Raw genomic sequence first — 19994 nt, forward strand, 5'->3', positions numbered from 1 at the left:
GTCATTAGCTGTTGTTCTACCCTGTTCTTCCGCAAGACCCTAAGAAAGGCTGGAGGAAGACGTTTTGTCTCGGTTTGGAGTCGAGGCTCCGACGGCTTGTCCCAGCGTTTCACCCGCAGGACTTTCCGGGGCTCTGGTTGGGGTCGGTTTGTGGGGGGGGGGGGGAAAGGTGGGCTTTGAAATCCAGAACTGCTTCCTTGACACAATGTTGCCTGCCCAGCCCTCGGGATGCTACCTACACTAGCCACGGGCTGGCCAGGTGTTCTGTCTCTCTCTCTCTCTCTCTCTCTCTCTCTCTCCCTCCTCCCAGAAGGTAACAAGGAAGAGGATGTGTCATGTCCCAGACAATCTTGCGGACCCTGTTCAAGCAACACTTATGTGCTATATGGATGGAAGGGAGGGAACTGCCAATGATCTTTTCTGCTATCCTCACCACTCTGCACCGCCTTCCCATCTGAACTAGTGATGCTTCCAAACCAGACAGTAATGCTGTATGTCAGGATGCTCTCTGTAGAAAGTGGTAAGGATGGGAAGGAAGGAAGATGTGCTTTTCTCATGCGACACAGAAAATGCAGGCTTGCTGTGCCCACTTCACCAGTGTCTCACTGTTGAGTGACCAAGGTAGCCTACTTGTTAACTGCACACCCTGTGCTCAAGAAAATGGTATTAAAAATATTTGTTCCAGCTCACACATATTGGGGCCTGTTAGTAAGAAAATCAAGAATCCAGTTGCACAAAGGAGTGTTTAAGCCTAAAAGACCCAGTTTGTTTACTAGATGCTGGGGAATGATTGCTGAACTGAAGTCAACAAACAACAAACGCATGTATTTCTTTCCTATAAGTCAGGGGTGTCAAACTGCTGGCCCACGGGCCGGATGCATCATGCCGAAACCATGCCCACCCCATTGCCAGCAATGGGGAAAAAATTGCAATACATCATGTGACATTGCGAGTTTGAGACCCCTGTTCTAAGTGCTCCAAGCTCAGATGTAGAACAGAAGAAATAGCATCCTCCATAGAGCGATTTGGTTGGTAAGCAAACTGAAACAAGTCAAATGCTGGCGGGAGGCTAGATACAATGATGTCCTTTATCAGCTTTTCAAAGTGTTTCATAATGATGAATGTTAGTGCAACCGGACGGTAATCTTTGAGGCCTGTAATTGTGGACTTTTTTGGCACGAGCAAAATGATGGCCATCTTAAAACAGAATGGGACCACTGCCTGCTGCAATGAGAGATTGACAATATCTGTGAGAACACAAGCCAGCTCATTGGCGCATTCCCTAAGAACACGTCCAGTGATATTATCTGGGCCTGCTGCTTTCCAAATGTTAACTTTCCTCAGTGTTTTCCGGACGGAGGTGACATCAAAACTAAGCACTTGCTCGTCAGGATGGGGCACAGCTTTCCTAGCAGGAGTGCTATTTGGTGCCTCAAAACTTCCAAAAAATGTATTCAGCTTGTTTAGGAAGTCTGTGTCGTCCTTGCATCTTGATGGAGCCACCTTATAATCTGTAATGGCCTGGATTCCTTGCCACATTTGCCTGGTGTTTGTTGGGTCCTGAAAAAAGTTCTGAATTTTCTAGCAATGGGCTTGGTTTGCACCTTTTATGGCACTATTCAAATTAGCTCTGGCTGTTCTAAGTGCCTGCATGTCACCGAATTTAAAAGGCACATTCTGTGCCTTCAGCATCTTATGGACCTCATAGGTCAGCCACGGTTTTTCATTCACCCTCACAATAATGCTTTTAAGGACACAGACATTTATAAAAATAAAAGTGGAATATAAATAAAATAAACTTAGGGGCTGGAAATGGAATGGCATATTCCCAGGGCATGTGTTGTTAATTGGTTCTGGATTTGTTTTTTGTTATTGTTATTCCTCTACATGCCACTTAAGTCACTTTGGTTAGATGGGCAGCGATATAAATGGTCGAAAGCAGAGGTCCCAAACCTTTTGGGCACCAGGGACCAGTTCCACGAAGAAAGGTTTTTCCACAGACCAGAGAGTGTATGGTTTTGTGTGTTGCCTGCATCCCACAGATGGGGCTTTGCTTGTTTGTGAAGACCGGCTGCTGGCATGCCACGGACCGGGGGTTGGAGACCCTTGGTCTAAAGCAGTGTTTCTCAACCTTGGTAACTTTAACGTGTGGACTACAACTCCCAGAATTGCCCATGTCTGGCTAGGGAATTGTGGAATTTGAAGACCACATGTCTTAAATCTGCCAAGGTTGAGAAACACTGGTCTAAAGAAATAAGGAAACAATTACAAGCCAAAGTAGAATCCCACCTTCTGTGTGGAGAAGAGCTGGATTCCAACAAGCCATAAAAGCTCCTCCTCTTCTACTTCCCTTCCTGTTCTGGGCTATTCTCCCTCTTCGCTGCTGTTTATGATTCAAGGTTACTATTTTCAGCCAGAAGCCCGTTTCCTTTTTTGGCTAATAATAGTTCCAATAGTTTAGCTACTGGAAAAAAGCATAGAGGAAGTTGGAACTTTCTTTCCTGTGCCTTGGACTTGAAGAACAGATGCAGGGGCCCTGAAATCTCATGGGAAATATGGAACACTTCCAAATATATTTCCATTTAAGCTGAATAAAGTTGCTTCCCCAAAACTTGCTGCTTGGGAATTTTGAGAGTGGTAATCCAGCACATCTGGGAGGTAGGTATCAGCGGCAGAAGCACTTGCCTTCCTTCATTGCTGCAGTTTAAAGAGGGAGCTTGGGCAAGTTTCTCTCTTCATACCAAAGGAGCACCACCCCACACAATTATTGAAATATTTAATTTTATTTCTTTAAATTGATTCGTATGGCCACCCATCTTGATTCTGGGCAGCTAAAAAAGATTTAGAAATGCAATATAAATTATTTTTATGTATGTATGTATGTATATATGTATGTGTATGTATTTATGTAAATTACTAACAAAGAATTAAGGGAGACTGAAATGCATTTCAAACTTATTAGTTTTCATCAGTCATGATGTTCATGACTGATGAAAACTAATAAGTTAGAAATGCATTTCAGTCTCCCTTAATTCTTTGTTAGTAATTTACATAAATATATGAGCTGTCCGGTGTGACTACTGCCTGTTCGATGGCCTTCAAGATAGGCTGAAACAGGAAATAAAGATTTGCCCCATGTTTGGGGCCTAGCAAGGTAATCTAAATAGTTAACAAGTATTACACACACACACACACACACACACACATATATATATATATATATATATATATATATATATATATGTGTGTGTGTGTGTGTGTGTGTGTGTGTATGCATACATACATACATACGTGTATGTGTGTGTATATGTATATATATATATATATATATATATATATATATATATATATATATAATCAGCCAACTAACATAAAATGTTCCAGAAAACACTGTTTCCCAACCATGCCTAGGAAAACAGGTGTTCACGACTTTCTGAGAGGTAACAGAGTTAGGACCAGCTAAACTCTGGGCCAATGGGGTTTCAGGAAGCAGGCACAGGTAGGGAAAAAGTTTGCTTTCGGGGAGATTGCAATATAGCAAGCCATGATTAACAGCCTAGACAGAGTGAGCCCCTTCTGCCTGACATACTGCTACGGGTAAAAAAACAGAGATAAGGCCATCCTTCAAATACGCTGTCCCTGTGTCATGTAAGACTGTATAGGTAATAACTAGCACCTGTAGTTGCACTTGGAAGCAAACGAAGCCATGCAGATTGCAGAGCAAAGGTATAATATGGATATAATAAAACATAATTGCTTCGGCTTTTGTATTCTGGACCAGGTGAACCTTGTGGTGGTTCTTTAAGGGCAGCACCATGTAAAGTGCATTACAGTAATCCATCTGAGAGGTGATCAAAGCATGAGTAGCCATGTACCTCTTCACCCAGGAAAGGGAACAATTGGTGTAAAACTGAAGTTGTGCAAAGCCTCCATCCTATCCTCCCATCAAGACTGATTGCAACCAATTCGAGATAGGAGGAGAATCAGCAGAACGCTCTGCACGCAACACGTGAGTGTTCAGAAGAATATCATGGACAGTAATACCAAAGTCCCCTGAGAGCAAGGATAGACATGCTACTACCCCCATCCTTCATCCACAAGTGCAGTCTGTGCTGTTTCAGGTCTATATCCCAGCCTGAAACATCCCTGGATGAATTATGTGTTAGCCTCCTTTCAAAATGGATACATTTGTCCACTCAAACCAGTCTATTCCCATTTAAGAGGCACGAAATAACGCTGGAGGAAGTGCAAGCTGATGATCTGAAGAGGTCTCTTCTAAAGCATCTGGACACCAGCAAGCTTCCACCTTTCTCAGGGCAGGCCATCTGCACACGATCAGCTTGTCAGTTATTAGCAAGTTTTTGTACCAAGGAAACACTGGCACAGCACTGCAAATAATTTGCCATATATCCTTCAAAGGCCAGAGTCATTGGAGCAGCCCCTCAATGCTTAGAAAAATCAAGTCATAAAGGAAGGCAACAGAAGATCTGGTATCTAGATACTGATGCTGAGGATACAAGTGGGAGCTCAAATCTCAAATCCGCTACTGACCAAAATTTCTAGCAAAAGAATGTGAATAAAATTATAACGACTCTGAAAGTTGAAACAATTTAGCAATTAAAAAGCATTGCTGCTTTGCATTAAAATATATTGTCACACAAAATATAAGACGATACTATGAAAATATGAAAACAAAACACATTTTTCAAAGATTTTTAAAATTATCCTTCAGAATTATACACTGTTATTGAATGTGTTCTACTGGTTTGCTGGTGAGAAAAACACATTGAACAATACAACAAGTATCACAAATATTAAAAATGTACTTATACAAATCCAGAATTTAGTATCTTTAATGAAATTTTTATCAAAATTGCTGAATATGACATAACCTACTGACATTCCAGCAAGGCCGCCTGCAATGTGGGCCACAAAGGAAACCTTAAGAGAAAAAAGACACACATATACATATATATCATTTTAATTTTAATTTATGCTTGGAGTGTCAGCCTTTGGTGCAAACAGCCAAAGGACAACACAAAGATTGTTGCAGCATTAGTGAAAACCAAAACAGAAATATTTGCATATATGCAGGATTTTGCTGCTTCCAGCACTACAAAGCAAGGACAAGGACAGCTGCAAAGGGATTTGCAAGAACAGGTCCCAAGTAATAGACTCTCCCTCAATCAAACAGGGATAAAGAGTGGAGATTCCACAAAAAGGAAATCAGAAGATAAAGAAAAGGTTTCCAAAATAAACCCTAGTGAGCAATTGTACTCCAAGAAGTCCATCTCTCTCTCTCTCATCCTACTCAGAAAATTTATCTAATTCTAAGGTGAATGCAATTGCTTTCCTTACTGAAAGAGGTCAATGGACCTCTTAAAAACATATCTCCAAACTGCATCTCTGAATAGGATTATCTAGCTGGGTTCTACTGATTCTATTCATACATAGAGAACGCCAGAAGTCAATCATAGTTAGAATTTCTAGTACTGAGTTGCTAGCATGGACTTGATTAGTTCTAATCCTAACCCAGTGGTGGGATTCAAATAGGTGTACAACTGGTTCTCTGTGTGAATGCTGCTTCTGGAAGTCTATTCTGGGCCTGGGCAACAAAAAATTACCGGTTCTGCCGAACTGGTGTGAACTGGCTGAATCCCACCACTGTCCTAACCTCATTACTGTGCAAGCTGCATTGGCTACCAGTGTGCATACAGATCCAATTCGAGGTGTTGGCTGTTACCTTTAAAGCTCTCTATGGCATGGGCCCAAGGTACCTATGGAGCCATTTCTCCCCAATGGAACTAGCCTGTTCCACTTGCACCAGCGGAAGAGGCCTGCTATGGATCTCACCTGCTAAGGAACTCCGGCAGACAGGTCGAAGGAGAAGAACCTTTTGCACTAAGGCTCTGTCCCTATGGAACACTCTACCACTGGAGGTGAGATGGTTGACCAGGTAAGAAGACCTCCTCCCCACGCTGTCCATCTCTTAATTTGGGTTTTTGTATAGTCTTTAAAACTTTAATCTGCAAAATTTTAATATTTTAATAATTTTGTTTTATAACCTGTAGGCCACCCAGAGTCACCTCACAGAGGAGATTGACAGCATAAAAATATAATTAATTAATTAATTACCTTGAAGTTTGTGCTGAAAAGGGAAAAGAGGAGAGAACAAGTCAAAGTAATGCAAGATATAGAGGGAGAAAATGCAACATTCATATAAAGGGGTAAGGGAAAGCACTTGGTGCAAGTTTGCAAACCAAAAAAAAAAGAATGCCAAATTATTTATCAGAACTGGCAGCAAAATGAACCAGCGAGCTAAGAGAGTGAAGGTAGTTTTTAACAGGAAATATGCACGTACCTGAATCCCAGTTGAAGGAGAGAGAAATCTTCTGTACAGAGCAAATCCTACATCTGTTCCAACTAGGAATTTAACACAAATGGTCAGAAACCAACTTTGAGAGCGTTGCACATTAACTGAGGGATTGTTGCCAAAGGAATAAGTAGGTAGGTATTATTTAAAAAGGCAGAGGGCTGCCTCTGGCCCTGGAGTGAAATCTAAGTCTCTCAATAAAAGGCCTTATATAGCTGGAACCATATTCTCTGAAGACGTTAACATTGTCTGGTCTACTTCATAATCTTTCTTCCCTCAAACACGCTGTGTAGCATGCCAGCATATAACTTTCCAGGAAGGAAGACTGGATTGGTGTTTGTATAACCACCGATAGCTTGGATGGCATCAGGATTGGAATCTTGGGGAAAGCCGCCCCGTTATTTGTGCCCTCTGTTCACATGAACCACACCACGAGGCCTTCCTTCTTGCCTCACTCAGTCTGGAGAATATGCTACATTAAGAAGCAATGGGAACCACTGAGCTGCAGACACATCATGTTCTGTTCCAGCCTACTACCGGCCCTGCAGAAAAGCCAGGGACAACCCCTTTAACAAAAGGCAACAGGCTGGAAGTACACCCGGCAAATTTATTTACACAAAACAGATCCAAAACAGAGCAAGCTGAGCAAAACAAAATACGGACCACTAAAACACAAGCTGCTCAAGCGGTTGCCTTCAGCAACCGGCCCTTCCACACATTCCCCTTTTAAACAGTTTCAAGGCATGGCTTCCCTTTGCCTCCTTCCGAGGTGCCCCATTGCCTTCCTCTGTTTACTCCTGATTGACTGCCTCCTGCGTGGGTGTCCTTGAACAGGGCCAGCTGTGGGTCATCTTCATCTAAGCTGTCAGGCTCACACAGCTGTGTCTGAGTAGTAACCAGATGGGAGGGGCCTGGCTGAGAGCTCTGCGATGCCTCAGAACTGTCCTCTGCAGGCTCTCCAAACCCCTCCTCCTCCTCCTCCTCTGAATCGTCCGACCCAACTGCCGAACCCACAGGCTGACCCTGTATCACAACACATCACACAAGATCCCAACAGAATGTTATGGATAATTATAAATGATTTTAAAAGGCGTAGGTGAAAAGAGGTTTGGTGTGACGGTTCCCAATGATCTGATCCTAGGCTGAGAGAACTGAATTCGAGTTTTTGTTTCTTAATAGAGCCTCTCCTGCGAAATGCCACTTACAATTTTATCAAGGTCATCAAGGTGGGGTTTGCCCAGAATAACTCCCGATTTGCTGCTTTGACCAAGGCACCATGATACACCACTGTCCTCATTGGGCAAAGCCAAATCAGTCTCCCCCAAAGGCTAGTTTTAAGGTGTTGCCCATTTTCCAGAAACCAGAGTGCTTAAAAGCACCTAGAGCAGACCCCCTGGGTGGCCTCTCTCCAGCTTTTCTCTTTGCAATAAACATCTGCTAAAACCCAATGATTGGTCAAAGAGGCAACAAGTGACTGATCTGAGTGGGTTGACTATATTAATTTTACTTGGAATTCGCTTGTTTTTTTGCACATTTTCCTTTCTCTGATAATTTTTTTTCTATCCATAGATTGGCTTCAAATGCATTATAAGGGCCTCGCCTCTGGATGAAGAAATCAGCCAAATTTCCTTTTTTTTCTTTTTCCTGTCCCAGTTTATATCAGTATGCAACACCCAAGAACTTCTTAAATTTACAAATTTTAATAACAGATTAAATGGTTCCTCACACTGTCATTTTTTTTCCTTGCAAAGTAAACATGAAAGTGAGAAGCCAGTTAATGTTGTTATAGTCACTACCCCAAATTTCCTTTCCCAAGCTGCCCATGACTGAAACAGACTAATCCCCTTCCGGCTCAAAATTCATTGCCCAAGTTATTATTAAAAATATTAACAGCTCCATTGCAAATCTCGCTTGTCCAGATAAGACAAAAAAACAAACAAACCAATAGTTTGCTTTTCTGATATTACACATAACATGGCTTATTTTAAATATCCCAACATACCACCCTTATCCAAATTGAAAGAAGATATCAAAATAGAAACTTTTTCCCCATGACTAATTTGGTATGAGAATGAAGAATAGAAGTGTACATATGCTTCACTGAGCATGGAGAGCAAAAGCAGCATGGCAACTTCTCCAATTTTACGATACTAACTTAATGACGCTCAGAGAAGAGCACATTAAAAAAGTTACCTATTGAGCCAATGAATAGCAGTCTTGCAATTCCAAATAGAGGAATCATTTCTCGGAAGTTCTGAAAGAAAAAGAGATATGAACAAACTCTAAAACAATTCCATTTCAAGCTGTAAGCTACTCATCGAAAAGTAAAATTATATCGCCAAAGAATTAAATCAAGATCACAGAATTATAGAATATAAATATTTGAAAGGGTCTTAAAAGATTCCCTAGTCTGACCCTCTGCCTAATCCAGGAACCCTCTCTGACAGCATTTCTGATAGATGGGCTTCCATTTTCTGTTTAAACACCTCAAAGGAGAGTCCACCACTTCCCAGGATAATGTTATGTCCCAGCCTATGTGAGTCCTTGTTAACTCACAAGGACAAACCCCTCTTTTAACAAGTAGGTTGGAAATGCAGGAAAAACAAACCCCTTTTATTATTATTTACAGACCTGCAAAATGTCCCAAAAGCAAACACAACACGATGCAAACAGAGAGTTGTTCAAAGGCAAACAGAACATGATTCAAATGGAGAATTATTCACAGGCAAGGCAATCAGAACATGATCCCATGAAACCTGAGTCCTTTGCAAATGGTTGCCTTCAGCAACCAGCACCGCCCACACCTTCCCTTTTTATTATGCAGCCCCAAGGCATGGCTTCTCAATGTCTTCTCCTCCTTCCTTGGAGCCGGCCCATTGCCTCCCTCTGTCCTACTCTACTGTCTATGATGTCTTCCAGCTGTGAGTCCTCAGAGTCTGACTCAGCTTCCCAGCATGAGCACGAGTGGAGGGGCCAGGCTCTTCCTCAGATTGTAAGTCCTGGAGCTTATCAGAGCCTTCCTCCGACTCTGATGCTCCCCAGGCCCCTTCTCCTCTGATTCCCTGGACTCAGCTGCCGGGTCCACTGGCTGGCACGGAATCACAACAGAGAATTCCATGACTGAACAGCTGATATGATATTAATATTTTCAGACTGTAAGTGTATTTTTCCCTTTTTTAACATTTTTAATCTCACCTTCTTTTTATAAATACCTCAAGGTGGGGAACTTGCCTAATACCCTTTCCTCCTCCTATTTTCCCCACAACAACAACCCTGTGAGGTGAGTTGGTCGAGAATATTCTGATTCCTTGCCAGCCTGTGATCCTGGCAGCTGAGTCCGGGGAATCAGAGAAGTAGGAGGAGGGGCCTGGGGAGCCATCAGAGTCAGAGGAAAGCTCTGATGAGTTACAAGACTTACAAAGTGAGGAAGAACCTGGCCCCTCCACTCGTGGTCAAGCTGAAAGCCAGCTGTGCTGGGAGGATGAGTCAGACTTGGAGGCAGCACAGCTGGAAGACCTCAGAGACGCAGGTAAATGTAGACAGGTCACACGAGTAAATCAGAGGGAGGCAATGGGGCGACTCCAGGGGAGAAGGAGAAAGCAGTGAGAAGCCACGCCTTGGGGCTGCATAAAAAAAAGGGAACGTGTGGGCGGGTCTGGTTGCTGGAGACAACTGTTTGCAAAGAAATTCTGTGTCCAGAGATGATGGTCTGTTTATTTTACCAGTGAGTTATTTCCTGTTTTGGCTTGTGCTCTGTTCTGTTTGTGGACAAGGTCTGTAATTACAATAAAGGGGGTTTATTTATCCAGTCTACTGTTAAAAGAAGGGTTGCCTTGTGAAGTAACAAGGTGGTATGTGGGCTGGGACAGAACAGAGAGAAGCGCGACTAGTCCAAAGTTTCCCAGCTGGCTTTCACGCCTAAAGCAGGACTAGAACTTAAGAGTGTCCTGTTTCTAGCCTGGTGCCTTCACCACTAAACCAAACTACTCTATTTTTATCCCTCAGGAAGTGCTACTTTGATGTGGTTGTGGGGCTTGTCTGCTCTGAGCAAGAAGAGCTCCATGCCAGAGTTTCAACCCTACTGGGCAGTTCTCATCAGATGAGCCAAAGAAGTCTCTAGCCTGGTGCCTTAATAGTTAGACCCAATTGCTCTATTATATTCTCTGTTCACAACAATGTGAAGTCATACAGCAGCTGCTCGCTCCTTAGCTGGGGTTGGCTTTCATTTGCACCCAGTTCTTCCCAAGCATACGGGATGTCATATCCACATAGTATGTTCAGATCCAAGCAGTTTGCCCCTTTGCAGTTGATAGACAGAAATATTTTCAATGCTTTCAAAGATTGTTTTGGTGTGCTAATAACTGCAGGGAATCACCACAGCTCATGCCATAATCTTTCAGTTTTGATTTTCAGTTCTTGATCTACTCTGTTAGAATTTTATTCTCCAATTCTTCTATTATTTCCTGATATTAACACCTCAATTTTTCAGCCACAGTTAAATCTGGTGTGTTCTGAGCCAAGATTTTATCCGTCTGTATTCAGTAATCCCACAATATTTTAACCTGCTCCCTTTTGACAACTATTTCAACTATTTTTCGTTATATTTCACTTTTCATTTCATTCACCATGCAAGCCTCTTCTATTCTCACAAGCCATTTGTTTGTGGAGTTTGTGGAGCTGCCTTAACAAATGGAGCCCGTTAGATCAGGGGTCTCCAAACTTGGCAACTTTAAGACTTGTGGCCTTCAACTCCCAGAATTACACAGCCGGGGCTAGACAATGATGAGAATTGCACCTGCTTGCCTCTGGAGCAGGGGTAAGCAACCTTGGCTCTTTTATGACTCGTGGACTTCAACTATGAAGCCCACGAGTCATAAAAGAGCCAAGGTTGCCTACCCCTGCGTCTGGAGGAAAGCTGAGCCTCGCATCGCATTGGCTGGGCATATCTTGCAAAAAGCATTAAGGTAAGTTGGGTGTTGTGCTGACCCTCAGAGGTGGCTAAGGAGTAGGCTGAGTCCTGGGTAACTGGATGGGCAAGCTCCATTATGGTCCTAAGTCAAAGATTACCTATACAGTTTTTCTTAGTTTTCCAAAACTGCATTGTTTCTTTTTTTTATCCCCCCCCCAAATATCTATTGCCATTTATATTTTGGCAGAATGGTCTGATTGAAATAGCTGATTTTGCTTAAATTGGATGATTTGTGCCTCAAAGCATTCAATTGCCCCAGTTATTACTGTTATTTCTTGTTTTATGATTTCCTAAGCTTCTTCAATTTTTCTGGGTTGTTTTTTTTAAATTACTCACATCTGATCTTAATTTCTTTTTTTGGCTTCCAGTCTGATCTTCCACTTTGGGACTGAATATGATTTTGCTTTTGGTTTTCTAATTTCAGTACCCAGTTGTTCTGTAACCACCACTGCTGTACTGTAGACAAGCTGATTGGTCTGTTCAATAGATGTTATTTTAATCCTTTCAAACGGCTTGTTCACATCCTTTATTATAGGTCTGTTTTGGGCACTACTTTCAATGCCAGCAGTTTTCTACTGGCAATTCTGCATATGCCACAATCTTCTCTTTTAATTCTTGTCAGGAGGTCAGTTCATAGGTTGTTTCAGTGCAGACCTATACTGTTTCTACTAATTACTTCTTCTAAGCTATGATGTGTGCAGTTCAATATTTCCAAATTGCTATTATCTGAGTTTCATTCTACTATTGGCTTTGGGTCTTTCATTTTCATAATTTTTCTGAATCCCTTCCAGTTTTGCTTTCTTGAATATTTATTTCTGGTGATGAATCTCTGATCTGCTAATTGTTGTTCAGTGATATTTGAGTCTGGATACATTATTTTCCAATGTTCAGATGTTCACTTTTAGTCCCACTTTGTTGCTTCTGATTTATAATTGTAGGCCATAGTGGGGTGATTTTGAAACACAGTTTGCTTTTGTCTTGCCTGTGATTGATGCTCCTCCAATAACCCTACAGGCTTCGGAGGTCCTGGTTGCTCAGCCATCTCCCGAGTCCCCTTAACCAACTGACAACATCTGATGTGGTCCTTGTTGACCTGGTGATGACTGATCTGGTGTAGGATTCTTTTTGTTTTCTTACCATATTAAATGGGTTAGCGCAGGGATAGGCAACCTCGGCTCTTTTATGACTCATGGACTTCAACTCCCAGGATTCCTGAGCCAGCTATGCTGACTCAGGAATTCTGGGAGTTGAAGTCCATGAGTCATAAAAGAGCCGAGGTTGCCTACCCCTAGGCTTAGTCTGCCCTTTCTGGCATGGGCTGACCCTTCTGGGAGAACACCTTCTGGCCAACACAGCTCCCAACCTCTCAGAGCATTGCCGGCCTCTCCCCCATGACAAGGGGGTATGCATGGGAGGGGGTATTGTTATAATGTTATTATTAGACCAAACTGATCTATAATACCATGGTTATTAAATCAACAGTACTTGTGAATAATTATATTTATTTCACATTATGAGTAGACCTTAAAGGGTTGAACTGTGGGATCCTTGATGCTCTTTGAGCTTGATGGTTTGCTTGCAGACATTTCATTATCCAACTAATTGACATCATCAATGCAAGTGAGTGTGGAGTTTGTTCCCTGTTAATGTATACCACATTTACTCACCATTCAAAAGTAACAATAAAAATAACTAAGGCAATAAAAAGACCAGAATGGATCCTCTCTAGCAGCCAACATCCAGGTAGGCAAAGAATAATGCAGAAAACAATACCCTACCAAGGAGAAAACTATATGCTCACCAACACTGGCAGGGCAAGTTATTGTATCTAAGAGGAAGTAGTCCCCACCCCACCCCACCCCACCCCACTTGCCCTGATGATGTTACCTAGTTTCTTAGCAAGCAAGCAAGCAAGCTCAGAGAGCACAAAGGAATTCACTTAATAGAATAATTATTACTGCCTGTGTTTCTTGTAAGCTAATTTCCATATTGAGACTTTTTTTTCTCTCTGAATACCCACAAGCATGCATGTTTCAGCCAGCTTGTGGATGATATTCTGTGACTTTGTAAACCCAGGTTTAGATTATGAAAACTTTGGCTAGTGACACAAAGCAGCGAGGGGGACAGTTTGCTTTCAGAGTTCTATCTCTACAGGTAGCCCTGGCTTAATGACCCTAATTTCCAACATCTGTTTGCCTCACTGCAATGGGAAATCATATCTCCCTGCCCCCCCCTCCCATGATCAAGCAACCCCCTTACCACTAGAATATTCATGAAGTATCCTCCAATCAGAGCGTAGACACCTCCTGATGCTCCCACAAGACCCAGCAGAGGATCACAGATGGAACTTGCCAAAGAACCTAAAAAGAATTAGGCCAATTAAGGAAGATACTGCTGGCAGTTTGGAATGACTAATGTCAGGCCCGAAGGATCAGGTCCACACCCAAAGGTCTAATTAAACTGATGTATTGCAATTGATGCCTAAGCACACAAATATCAATGGAATTCAAGGGTGGGTTGGACTTAGTCCGCTTGTGACCACATAGAGATTCTGGGCAGATCCCTCTTTTGACTCCGCCCCCCAGGTTCTGCCACTCTTTCCCCTATAACTAAGCAGCAACTAAGTTTGATTACTGACATGCAAGTTAAAATGTAAGATGTTTTTTGATTCGCATTCAGGCCCCAGCATTTCCACAGGCTATTCCTCTCATGCTGCTTTGTATCGAAAAGTGGGCTAATTGCTACCAAGCCTTTTTCTGGCACGACTCACCTCCAATTACTCCAGCAAGATACACAGCTGCAACTCTGTGTCCTTTATGAACTAATTCCAGGGGAATCCCCAGGCAGAGCTGGAGAACAAGGTTCCCTATGATATGTTCAACGCTGCGGAAGGAAAGGTGAATTTGAAATGAATACTCATCTTCTCCAGAAAAAAGAATACTGAGATTATTTAAATGATAAAATGGGATACAAATTTAATGAATACACACTGTAAATATGCAGTATTTAGCATAATTATACCAATACGACAAGCAACTTAAGTGGCAGTGAAGTAATTAAACACAATTAGAGCACAACGGTTCCAGGGGTTCTAGGTGTGCTCTTAGCCCAAAGCCATAAAGCAGCTTCAGTCCCATTGGAAAGCAAAGTAGAATAACACAAGCCCAGCCCAGGGGCTCATCTAGCACCTGTCAAAATGAGCAAAATAACAGATTGCTTACCCAGCATGCAGAAACATGTAAGACAAAAATCTCCAGGCTTCCTTCCGTTTCTCAGGCCTGTAAATAAGTGGACTTTCCCAGATTCCCACTTCTAGCGTGATCCATTGAGTCTGGGGCTTCCAAACAGCATAATAAATGAAAATTGACAGCTGGAAATAAACAAGAGAAATCCTTTCAGTCCATACCTGACGGAGATAACAGGTGAAGACCCCAAGCAACTGGGGCCTTTTCCCTTCAGTTGGCCAGAGAGTAAGGCCTTCAGAAAGTTAGCCACAGGAGTGGGCTTCCAGACTTCCCACAATGTATCGCCAAAAGCCACAATGTCCAAAACAATTAGCAATTGACATAGATCAATAACAGCTGTGGGGGTTGGGGGCATACAGGCTCCCCCCCTCACCATTTTAGGTGAAATTTGATATATGGGCTTGCCCTATTGCAGTCCCATGTTCATTTAATATTCTTGATGATGCAGTTTTAGGAAGAATAAGGTCTGAAGGTGTGAAAGAGAATTTTCTATTATAAACAAAATATTTGGAATGTATCGATATATGAATTAGGATAATACCGCTTCATACCGTACTAGTGAGGCCATACTTGGAATACTGCATACGGTTCTGGCCACCATAATACACAAAAGATGCTGAAGCCCTAGAAAGGGTGCCGAGAAGAGCAACAAAGATAATATGGGATCTGTAGGCTAAATCGTAGGACAAATGGCTGAGGGAACTAGGTAGGCCTAGCCTAGCCTACCAAAGACAAAGTTTAGAGGGGACATGATAACTATCCTCCAGTACTTGAGAGGATGTCACAGAGAAGAGGGGCTTAACTTATTCTCCAAAGCACTTGAGGGCAGGACAAGAAGTAACGAGTGGAAGCTTGTTGGAAGAGAGATCCAACTGAGAAATTTCCTGATGGTGAGAACAATTAATCAATGGAATAGCATGTCTGAGTGCTCCATCACTGGGCCCATTTAAGATCTCCTGCTTGAGCATGGTTGGGGTTGGACTAGAAGACTTCCGATATCCCTTCCAGCCTTATGATTCAATCTTCTATGAAGGACTGTAGATTTAGACGCTGCCCCTACAAGATTATATTGTTACAATGGAAAGAATGTGCCATCCTGATTTGCCATTAGGAATTAATGGCATGATTTTGATTCTCTGTTCTGATCTGGCAATGAGTAAAATGCAAAAATCACTCAATATTATTCCATGTGATCAAGGTGTCTGCTTTAAATATAATAATAAGTTTTGATACTTTTTTCTTTCCCTCTTTTTAAATTAGGTATATAATTTCTTTTTTGTTTCTCATAAAATCATAGATGTCTTTGGAGATGACCTAGGCCAGGGGTAGGCAACCTTGGCTCTTTTATGACTCATGGACTTCAACTCCCAGAATTCCTGAGCTGGCTCAGGAATTCTGGGAGTTGAAGTCCATGAGTCATAAAAGAGCCAAGGTTGCCTACCCCTGACATAGGCCAACCTGAAGTGCAAACCTAAAGCATTTTGAACAGGTGGCTATCCATCCCGTGAAGACTTCTGTCACATGGGGAAAATCACGTTTCAGAGGCAGGAAAGTTCTTTAATATCTAACCTGAGTTTACTTCCTTATCGTTTTGGCCCACTGGTTCTTATTCTGTCTTTTAAAGTTTCCTTCTGTGTATAAAACTATCAAAATTAAATGCTTAAGTGGGATACTGGTAGTGTAAGGAAGAAAGATTCACTTTGTTCTTAGTTATGTTTCTAAGCAGGGATTTTTCAGCAATCTTGTCAAGCAGACTTTGACACTGATTTTTTGCAGAGATTCAGCAATGCCCTTTGAGTCACTCCCTTAGGTCCCTGGCTTTGTGGTCCCAAGAAGCCTGCAATCAGTTGCTTGGCATCTCACAGAAAACTATCCTTCACAGCGCTTTGCTGGAAAAGAAAAGGAATTTCTGCAACTTTTCTCTCTCTCAGGAAATCTTAGTAAAGCTCAGCTTTATTTACTTATTTTGCTAGGTTTACAGACAACTCCGATACTCGATCAACTCTGAACAGCTTTCAAATCTCCCATCTATATAATCAAAACAGCCCCATGTTAATATTTTACTTAAAATATTCTGATTCTGAGAAACCCACGTGACTCCATTCCTTCACAGGATTTTCTCTGCCATTTTACTTTGTTTCTCTTGGGTGAAAGAGACAGCCTTCTATTTGGGGAAAAAGAAGTAAGCGAGCGCCTTTTGCGAAGCAGTTAAACCAGAACAGAGAGAAGGCCCAGGTGAGTATTCCCCGTGGAAAGGTTGATAAGTTCCTTTTTAGGAACTGATAAAACATTCACTTAAAATGAGAAGTAAAAGCTCTATGATGCTTTTTTTAAAAAATAATAATAATAAATAACACTAGTTAAAAAGGAATTGGAGTTCACGAAAACCAACTCTGTAGATCGGGGGCCTCCAAACCCGGCAACGCATTAGATTAAAGAAGAAAATTCCTGAACTTTTCCTCAATGGTAAAAACCATGAAATGCAGATTTAGAAATGTACAGACCAAAGCGAGAGCTTCTCACCTCAGCTAAGCTGATAGCCAGGATGAAAACGGGTGGCGGAATGCAGCTGGCTCTTTCCAGGTAAGTGGCTCTGGCCTCTCCGGGAAGCATCCATTTGGAGACGGTGCTGTGGATGCTGCTGCACTTCAGCCAAGGGCACCTGCTCTTCTCCTCGCTGGGCTCCTGTTCCCGCCAGGTCTCTGGGGCATCTTCCAGGTTGAGTCGCTCAAGCTCCATGCTGCCCCCAGCCCTTCAAGGGGCCGTCAGGAAGGAGCCTCTGCCGGGACCGTCTCTCCGCTGCCTGCAAGGCACGATTCGGGGCACTCTTGTGTGCGTGGTGCAATCTGCAGTTAGCACTAACCTTCCCCGATCCTCCCTAAGTCTCAGCAGGTCAAGGAATGTGCAGAAATGGACAGACTCACATTGAAGATTTAAAAAAAACCACAAGATGTATGTCCGAATATGGGATGTATTTTACCAATGGCTGGAAAAAACGGGGTAGAGATTAGGATTTTATTATATGTTATTAAGATAAGACCCAGACACATTGTTTATCAAGCACTCATTAAATGTAAACTTATAAATAAAAATATGTTTTTTAAAAAAAAAAGAAAAGAAAGAGCTTTGCGTCCTTTTGGTTAAAGGTCCACTCTAGAGCCTTGGGGCCAATGCTCCGGGGCTCTCCCCGCACTCGGAAGGCGCCTCAGAGGCTGCCAGGCAGCGCTTGGGCTGTTTCTTCCCTGGGGGTGGCCTTTTTTCGATGGGCAGTTACTGGGGGGCTCCCAACCTGCAGGCGAGCCACCTTGCTCACCCAACCCGGGGTCTCCCTAGCCCTCCTCAGCCCCAGCCAGGAGACCCGGGGAACGCCGGGCTGCCTGGACGAGGAGTCGGGAGGCCAAGCCCGCCTGCGGCCGGAGGAAGGGAGCAAAAGGTCGCATCGCTGCCCGGGCGTCTCGCAGCCCCGGGGGCAGCGCCGCGACCCCGCCAGCCCCGGGCGGCCGGCAGGGCTGCCTGCATCCGCCGGGCAGCCGCGCTCCGTTCACTCCCCGGTCGCCGGGATCGAGGAGCGGGCCGAGCGGGGCTCGGCACTCCGCTCAGACGCGCCTCGGAACGGCCGCTCCCAGGGAGCGGAGGAGGAAGGAGCTTCGTCGGCTACGCCCGGGCAGCTCGGAGACCGACGCCGTCCAGCCAGCCAGCCAGCCCCGGGCTCCGGAGAGGAGCTCGGCCCCGCCGTCCGGCGGGAGACCCGAGGCGGCGGAGGGAGTGCCGAGCGGCCGAGCCGGGGAAGCCGCCGCCGCCGCGGCCAGCATCGCTTACCTGGGCGCGTCAGCCAGGAGCTCCGCCGGCGCAGCAGCGGGAAAAGGCGAGGCGAGGAGGGCCGGCCAAGCGCTGCTCCCCGCCCGCCCCTTCGCCTCCCTAGCCTCGCCTGGTCCCGGCCGGGAGACGCCCCGTCGCCAACGCGGGTCGGAGGCGGCGGAGGCGCCCCGGAGCTCGCCCCGCTGGGAAGCAGGGCGCGTGGGGGGGAGGGGGGCGCACGGAGGGGCGTCCGTTCCTCGGAGATGCGACGAAGGGAAGAATTGCGGGGGAGAAAGACAGGCGGGGGTCGCCCCTTTTCAGCGTCCCGCCGGCAACGGCGGCTCCCCTCGGCCGTCCGGTCTGTGGCCCCCTTTTCTCCAGCAGCCTTGAGTCGGGGCTGGCCCACCCGGCAGCCCGCGAACCCTTGCTGGGCACACGCCCCCCCACACACACACGGGGAGCAGGGCATTCGGGCTGGCAGAGAAGCAATGCCGCCCCCCCCCCGCCTGCCCAGGGGCCCCTCCGGGCGAGTCCCCTGAAGGAAAGGGCCACCGAGAGGGCAGCTGGAGGGGCTCCCGCCGGCCCCGGGCACCAAGATGGTGGCTTAAGAAGAGTGGCTTTATTAGATTTATTATAATAAATGTTTGTAAATGATATCATATAAACGTTGTATTTATTTTACTGTAAATCTCGTTGGTCATCCAAGTTTCTTGATTTGTAGAACTGAGATTAAGGCAAAGACCCAGAACGAGGCTGTGCTGCACCGGCAACTGCTGCCACTTTCTCCCCTCCGGCTTGTAGCGGAGCAACCGCTTTTTATAATGTGGGCTATCTTTGCAAGGGAAATACTAACCTCCCAACCTTCTGGAATGTTCCCAGGTTAGTAAATACGGAAAGGAGCATTGAGCTGTCAAAAATCCCTCCCCTTCCAGGAAATGCGAGTGCTGCTTTTTTCAGCACCATTGTAAGTCTGAGACGTTACTAAATGAATGGTTGTGTGTCAAGGATTATCTGTAGTGAGTTTTGTCCACCAATTGATTATGTTGCTTCTTTCCCCCATCTCAAACTTTTCTCCCCAAAATTTCTTAGGTTTATTAATTCTTAGTTGATAGTTACCTCGGCAAAAGTATATACCAAGCTAATCCCAATAAGGGTATCTGGAAATGGTACGTCCACAGCAGGCAGAAACATTTTGAACATGAGATTTTCAAAAACTAGGCCCAAAATGAAAGAATGCTGAAAGATCCCCATCCTACCCTTTAGTTGACAGACTAGGCTGGGTGTCTCCAAACTTGGCAACTTTAAGACTTTTAAGACTTTAAACCAACCATGCTGGCTGGGGAGTTCTGGGTGTTGACGTCCACAAGTATTAAAGTTGCCAAGTTTGAAGATCTCTGGACTAAACCTCCAGGAAGTCAGATACCAGGAATAGGTAGAGCCATTGATGGTCATTTGCTAGACACAGCTCTTCAACCCGCTTTTGAGTGGGAGAAGGAGTCACCCAAAAGGGACGTGGTGGCTCAGTGGGTTAGGACGCTGAGCTTGTCGATCAGAAGGTCGGCAGTTTGGCGGGTCGAATCCCGAGTGCCGCGTAACAGTGAGCGCCTGT

General features: G+C 44.4%; 1 protein-coding gene across 3 annotated transcripts; it reads right to left on the minus strand.

Annotated features, from left to right (window-relative positions):
* Positions 1 to 4544: 4544 nt before the first annotated feature.
* Positions 4545 to 18431, minus strand: RHBDL2 (rhomboid like 2). 3 transcript variants are annotated; one of them, XM_081335327.1, is made up of 7 exons: positions 17111 to 17905; positions 14564 to 14712; positions 14113 to 14225; positions 13602 to 13702; positions 8567 to 8627; positions 6362 to 6423; positions 4545 to 4941 (listed from the first exon to the last, which is right to left on the minus strand). In XM_081335327.1, the coding sequence occupies exons 1-7, from the start codon at positions 17324 to 17326 to the stop codon at positions 4759 to 4761; spliced, it is 885 nt and encodes a 294-aa protein (XP_081191453.1). In that variant the 5' UTR covers positions 17327 to 17905; the 3' UTR covers positions 4545 to 4758. The 3 variants fall into 3 exon arrangements, with proteins under 3 accessions (XP_081191453.1, XP_081191452.1, XP_081191451.1); XM_081335326.1 differs by lacking the exon at positions 4545 to 4941 and adding an exon at positions 18407 to 18431 and having other exon boundaries at positions 5411 to 6423; positions 17111 to 17390; XM_081335325.1 differs by lacking the exon at positions 4545 to 4941 and having other exon boundaries at positions 5411 to 6423.
* Between the last annotated feature and the right edge of the window lie 1563 nt (positions 18432 to 19994).

The sequence above is a fragment of the Vipera berus genome, assembly GCF_964194415.1.
Source record: "Vipera berus genome assembly, chromosome: 9".
NCBI classification, from domain to species: Eukaryota; Metazoa; Chordata; class Lepidosauria; order Squamata; family Viperidae; genus Vipera; species Vipera berus.

What these genes read in the sequence shown, in the direction of transcription:
- RHBDL2 (XM_081335326.1), bottom strand. Translation starts at nt 17,326, where the DNA reads ATGGAGCTTGAGCGACTCAACCTGGAAGATGCCCCAGAGACCTGGCGG. An exon ending in TGGCTATCAGCTTAGCTGAG is followed by an intron (nt 14,713 to 17,110) that starts GTGAGAAGCTCT and finishes GTTTATTTCCAG; the next exon opens with CTGTCAATTTTCATTTATTA. An exon ending in GCTATTCATTGGCTCAATAG is followed by an intron (nt 6,424 to 8,566) that starts GTAACTTTTTTA and finishes TTAAATTCCTAG; the next exon opens with TTGGAACAGATGTAGGATTT.